This window comes from Dasypus novemcinctus, chromosome 8 (genome assembly GCF_030445035.2).
Source record: "Dasypus novemcinctus isolate mDasNov1 chromosome 8, mDasNov1.1.hap2, whole genome shotgun sequence".
Taxonomy (NCBI): domain Eukaryota; kingdom Metazoa; phylum Chordata; class Mammalia; order Cingulata; family Dasypodidae; genus Dasypus; species Dasypus novemcinctus.
The window spans coordinates 17,778,534-17,785,284 of NC_080680.1; the positions used below are offsets into that span (position 1 = coordinate 17,778,534).

The window sequence follows — 6,751 nt, forward strand, 5'->3', positions numbered from 1 at the left end:
GACTCTTCTTACCTTGGGATAGTCATTATCTATCATCATCTCCTTGTTAATTGTCCTGGGTGAGTCTAATGACTGGAGAGTAGGTGTTACAGTTCTTTTGAGATTCAGGGCCCAGCTGGCACATGGACGGCCCAAAAATTTAAGTCTCTTGGACATAACACCTATCAACTCTAGTACTAATTATAGGTTCAAATAGAAGAGGCGGAAGAGCCATGTGTAGGGAAACCACAGCTGAGTCCAACTCTGTTGCACTAGGGAGCACAAATTCCAAAGTAGGGCCCACTGGCAGGGTACCAAACTCTTGAGCTCTTCTGCTTCTTCTGCCCTGCCTATAGTGTCTGGATGTCTCCAGAGCCCTTAGGAGCCCTGCTATTTGAGGCATTATTTACTTTGACAGTCAGTGAGATCCAGGGCAAGGGGTTCTTAACCTTCTTTGTTCCACAAACCTCTTTGCCAGTCAGGTGAAAACCACAGATCCTTTACTAAGTCCACGCTATGTGTGCATTTTATAAATATATCACACCTATACTAACAGTGTTTTTTTGAATTTCAATTCAAGCTCACTGGCTCCTTGTTAAAAACCCCTGACTTAGAGTGTCTCATAGCACTACCATGCCCTGTGATTAAAGTTAGTGGGGAAAATTGCAACATCCCAATACAGGCAGGATTAACAATGGCCTAGAATCTTCAGGAATGGAGGTTGGGGTTACCCTAGCAGGCAAAGAACCATGGCCAACTGAGGTGCTTGTTGATGGTAAAGGGAATGTGGAGTGGGTAGTGGAAGAGGGTAGTGATAAAAACAAACTTGAACCACGTGAGTTATAGAAATGAGGACTGCACTGGTCATCAATATTTCTTCCTTGTTTTGTTATGAGTGTGGTTGTGTATGTACTTAAAATGAATATCTTTGTTTTCTTTCCCAACCTGTCCCCTTATCATATGACAAGTTTTATTAGTTTCATGTCTTAGTGTTTAAGGCTCATGTTTGAGTGAATATTACTCAAGAACTTATACCCTATTCTGGAGGGATTTAGCATTTCTGGTAGTATGCAGGAAAGTTGAATATTATTAGGCAAAAAAAATATATATATATATGTATGTATGTGTGTATATGTCTGTTACTGTTTTTATTTAGAGACTAAGTATGGTTTAAGGTGACGTATATGGCTGCCAAGTTGACAAGCAGTAGAGAGTGATTACTAGGCCAATGTGTCAACTCGGGCAGGTAATGGTGTCTAGTTGTTTGTCAAGCAAGCACTGGCCTAATTGTAATATAGGGGCATATATATATATATATGAGGGTTCATTTTCCTTTGTAATGGCCAAAAATGATTTCCACTGGAAGTCTCTTTTTTGAAGCCCATCAGGTTGTCCTATATTAGAATTTAGTATTATTTAGGCTTGTGATTCAGAGATTTAAGGAGATTAGTCCTTTTGGGGGGCAGAGGGGGTGTAGATTATTTCTTTATGACTAATTTTTTCCATTGTCACTTCCACATAAAGGTTCAAATGAGCATTCAAATGCAAAGACAATGAAGTCCATGCAGCTCACTCAAGTTCTAATTCATTTCCCATATACAGGATACTACATTATGAAGCCAGAACTTATCTTCATATGGGAACAAGGTAAGAACCTATGGTTATTAGAAAAAGGATATCTGAACAGGTGCCACACAGGTGAGTTATTTAGTACTTGGAGAAGGTGTTCAAGGAAATTAGATCCAAAGTGATTAGTTCAAGGTGGGCAGTTTGAAATATTTTCAGCAGTCTCCTTGTAGTGTTCTTTAGTTTGGAATTTTAGAAATAAATTATCTAATAAAATGTGGAAGAAGATCTAACAAAAAGAGTGAGGTGTATGCATGTTGATATCCCATCATGAAAATATGAGGCCCAAGTATATCATTTAAAGCTGAAAAATTAAGTAATGGGTGTATATTTAAAGTAAAAAGAGAACCAGGAAATGCTTTTAAAGCAACTGAAATTGGGAGTTAAATGGTAGGAATAGAGAGAGGAAGCAATCTTATATAATAGACAAATACTAGATACTATCTACATGAATATGTAATTGAGGAATTACATAATATTATAAAATATATATATTATAATGCCCCATTATATTATGTAATCACTTTGGATCTAATTTCCTTGAATACCTTCTATAATAGAATAATGATTGGCGCATAATACATCCTTCCTAATAAAGACACTCAGCAGACCAAATTTACTGGGAAAAGTTTAACACACGTTTTAATGACCAACTAAATTTGAAGCTAAATTATTGGAAAGAGAGGAAACAATATTATCATTATATAATAGGGAATTACTAGATACTATCTAATAAGTAGGTATTGGAGAATTGCATAATATAACTATAAGGATAACTACTGGAGCCATATATAACCTTTGTAATTATTAGAAGATAAATACACTAACTGAGCAAAGTTTGCTAGAAATGTTTCTTTAGAAAGCTGTGTCAGGGTTCCCTGGATCATCCCACAGTTTTATGATTCATAAGGGCACTCACAGGATGCAACATATAGTCATATTTATGGGTAAGATTTATTACAGTGAAAGGATACAAATCAAATCAGTAAGAGGAAAACATGTAGGAGGTGAAGGCCAGAGGAAACTAGTCACAAGCTTCTAAGTGTCCTCTCCCAGTAGATTTTCACAGGACATGTTTAATTACCCAAGCAACAGGTTATGACAACATGTATAAAATGTCCATGGGGAGAACTCATTAGAGACTCAGCCCAGGGCTTTTATTGGGGCTGGAAATGTAAGCCCCTTGTGTCTAGCATCTACCTAATATTCAGACTCTGAGAAGAAAAAGAGATGTTCAGCATAAATCACATTGTTCAGTTTTGGCACAGTGAGCCACTCTAGTTGGTTCTCAGAATGCTCTATATCTCCTAAAATCTAAGTTCTCAGGAGCCAGCCTAGGGCCAATTTTGCAAACAGGCCTCTCTCAGGATAGTAGTCTTACACTTGCTATGTTAACTCTTTTCTGCACAAAAGCTATGCAGACACCTAGTGTAACATAAAGTAAGACAAACGTATCTACCTTATCAACTAAAGTAAATGGATTAAAGTCACTTAGTAAGAGAAAATGCTATTAGATTGTATCAGAGAAATACACTGAAAATATAATTTTGGAAGTTTGAAATACAGTCATAAATTGTTAAACCAATAAACATGAAAATGATTCAGGGTTCATTTATGTAAACTTCTACTTAAGATTCAATTTGGAGTCAAAAAAAAAATGAGGAAAAGGTCATTTTGAAAATACTAAAGAAGATGATTTAAAAACAACAGAAAAGTTTTGAATAACTAGACCCTAAAAGAATCATCATGGTTCTCATAACAAAAAACTATAAGAAATAAGGAGAAAGAGAAACACATTAGCAGAGTAGACCTTAATACACATTAATTTCATACCAGAGTCTGTGACAAAAACTGAGACTCTAGATTAGTGCTTGGCAACTGTAGCCTTCAGGTAAAATCATGCCCACTGCTTGTTTTGTTGAAGAATGATTTACTAGTACATAACCATACCCCTTCATTTATATATTTACACTATAAGGCAGAGTTGAATACTTGCAGAGAAAAGCCACATGAACAGCAAAGCCTAAAACATTTACTCTCTCATCCTTTACAGAAAAACTTTGCTGACCTCTGTTCTTAAAGTTTTAAATACCATAATATACAAAATGAATCTAATATGTGTCTTTGAAAACTCTGTATTCTGAAAACAAAAATCTTTTACATGATATTGGCTCATTCATGAAATGTAAAGGTATTTTAGGCAAACTTCAATAAATTACACAAAGTGGGAAGTGGATGTGACTCAACTGATAGAGCTTCTGCCTACCATATGGGAGAACCTAGGTTTGATCCCTGGGGCTTCCTGGTGAAAAAGAAGACATGTCCGCGTGGTGAGCCAGTGTCCTGTGCAAATGAGTCACAAAGCAAGATGATGACTCATCAAAAGAGAGACATGGGGAGACTCGAGTTGAAGTACACAGAAACCAGGAACTGAGGTGGTACAATTGACAGGGAACCTCTCTCCACATCAGGAGTCTCCAGGATCGAATCACGGTGAATCCTAAAGGAGAGAAAATGAGAAGAGAAGACAACACAGACCGCAAAAGCAGAAGGGCAGGAGGAGGGCAAGAGGGGAAAGGAAAGCTTAAAAAAAAAAAAAATTTACACAAAGTAGAAATATTGTTCAATAAAACATAGAAATATGAAAAAATTAAAATCTCTTAAAATCAAAATTGTACAATAATCAGAAAGTTACGAAAATGAAAACCATGGGAATTAGACCCTTTGCGTAATAAATAAAGCAGAGCTTAGAATAAAATTTTTTTTAAGATTTATTCTTTTATTTCTCTCCCCTTCCCACCCTCCCCCCCCCCCATTGTCTGCTCTCTGTGTCCATTCACTGTGTTTTTCTGTGTCCACTTGCATTCTTGTCAGCGGCACTGGGACTCTGTCTCTTTGTTGCATCATCTTGCTGTATCAGCTCTCTGTGTGCGGTGCCACTCCAGGGCACACTGCACTTTTTTCATGTGGGGCAGCTCTCCTTGTAGGGTGCACTCCTTGCACGTGGGGCTCCCCTATATGGGGGACACCCCTGCATGGTACAGCATTCCTTGTGCGCATCAGCACTGCGTGTGGGCCAGCTCACCACACAAGTCAAGAGGCCCTGAGTTTGAACCCTGGGCCTCCCATATGGTAGGCAGATGCTCTATCAGTTAAGCCAAATCCACTTCCCCTTAAAAGAAAATTTTGAGCCACACATACTTATATTAAAAGCAAGGAAGTTTAAAAAGAAGACTAAGAAAAGCAGAAGAAATAATCAAGATAAAGTATGATGGTATAAAGACCAAACATGTTTCTCAGACTTAAAATATATAAATAAAATAGCTGCTCTTGGCCAGAAAAGGGAAAGAAAATACTACATAAGAAAAAACTATGTAGATACACCTAGCAATACAGTGGTGAAAATATTTTGAAATAAATATTATAAAAGACATGCAATATATCTAAATAATCTTTTCTAAATGTGTTTGATAGGCATTAAATAAACTAAAATAGAAGAATATAGCACATTCATAGATGGGAATATCGTACTTTTAAAACTTTCTATTCTCTCCAGTGTGTTTATATCAATATAAAAACAAACAAAATCTCAGTTAGGTTTTTGAAACCTTAAAAGCTGATTCTAAAATTTAAATGGTAATGCAAAGGCCCAATAATGGTTAGCGCATGTTTGAAAACAATAAAAATAAGGGAGGGAACTTTCTATCCCAGACATTAGGGTATATTAAAGCTTTTTTAACTAGTATGAATTGGTATAGGTAGAGATCATTAAATTGGACCAGTGAAACAGAGTAGAAAGCACAGAAACAAATATGTGCTTTAATGACACTTGATTTATGAAAACAATGATAGTGCAAAAGTACTGCAAAGCCATTAATTTGAAAAATGACCTTGTGTCCTGCTTTACACCATACCACAAATGTCAGTTTGGGTGAATTAAAGGCTGCATTTTATGAGGCAAAATTGTGACTATTTTAGGAGAAAATATAGCAGGTCATTTTTATTACATTGGGACAACTTAATACCAAAAAAACATTTAGTTTATGAGAAAAGGCAGATAAACTGGAGTATATTAAAATTTAGAATTTTTCTCACAAAAAGTGAAAGGTTAAAGCACAACATAGCAGAATCTATTTGTAATGGTAGAACCAAGACAGTACTAGTATTGGGATTATATGAAGAATTTCTGCAAATCTAGGAGTAAAAAGCAGCGAGCCCATCATAAACATGGACAAAAGACATAAAAAGGAGCTTCTCCAGTGGAAAATTCAGGTGTCCAATAAACATGAGAAAAGGTATTTAACCTGCTTAGTTATGAAAGAAATGCAAAATGAAACTGCAGCATGATCCCAGTGCACAGTTGTTTATTTATAAGATTGGCAGAAATATGAAGAGTCTGCGAGTATCAGGAGTTGTTGAGGATGTGGAACATCGGAGACTCCCATCACTGCTTTGGATTTGAAATTGTTGCAATTGCTTCTGAAATCATTGCGCATTGCTGAGTGAAGGCAAAGGTATGCAGTCCCCATACCATCCAATTCTGGTCCTATGCTATATACTCTGGAGAAAGGTGTGCTGCTCTGCTCCTGGAAGCATGTGAGAATTTTGTTCCAAAATGAAAACAAGCCAAATGCCCACCAAAAAATGAATGGTGGAATAAATTGTGGTGCATCTGTTGAAAGTGTTATACATGGATCAGTTTCATAATGTTGAGCACAGAAGCAAGACAGTAATGAATATAGTAGTAAGCTATATGATTCCATTTATATAAAGCAAGTGGTAAAAGTAAACTACTTATTTTTGAGTAGCATGATAGAAAATATGAAAAGTAAGCAAAGAATTACAGTAAATTTCATGAGAGAAATGGCCTGTAAGCATGAAGGAAGTTTTGCTCAGGAAGAAATTACGGGGATTTCTCATTGCCAGTCATTTTCTTTTTCTTGACCTGAATGGTGGTAACATAGTTGTTAACCCTCTGCCATTGGTTGATATGCGTAGAAGAGTTTTATGTACTTTTGTGTATATTTATGTTTTTGAAATGTTAAAAGGAGACAAACCAATGAGAGAGAATGATAATTGCTACAAATATGCCCCACAAAAAAGTTTGCTTGTAAAATAAAGAAATTCTATCTTGTCATAAGTGTCC

General features: G+C 36.2%; 1 protein-coding gene across 2 annotated transcripts in view; it reads left to right on the forward strand.

The window, feature by feature from the left end:
• LOC111764019 (KRAB domain-containing protein 4-like) overlaps positions 1-6,751 on the forward strand; it is a 56,962-nt gene that overhangs the window by 14,655 nt on the left and 35,556 nt on the right. For both annotated transcript variants that reach the window (XM_071216637.1, XM_071216638.1), the window contains exon 5: positions 1,582-1,626. In XM_071216637.1, coding sequence (XP_071072738.1) covers positions 1,582-1,626 — 45 coding nt within the window. The remainder of the gene's footprint in view (positions 1-1,581; positions 1,627-6,751) is intronic.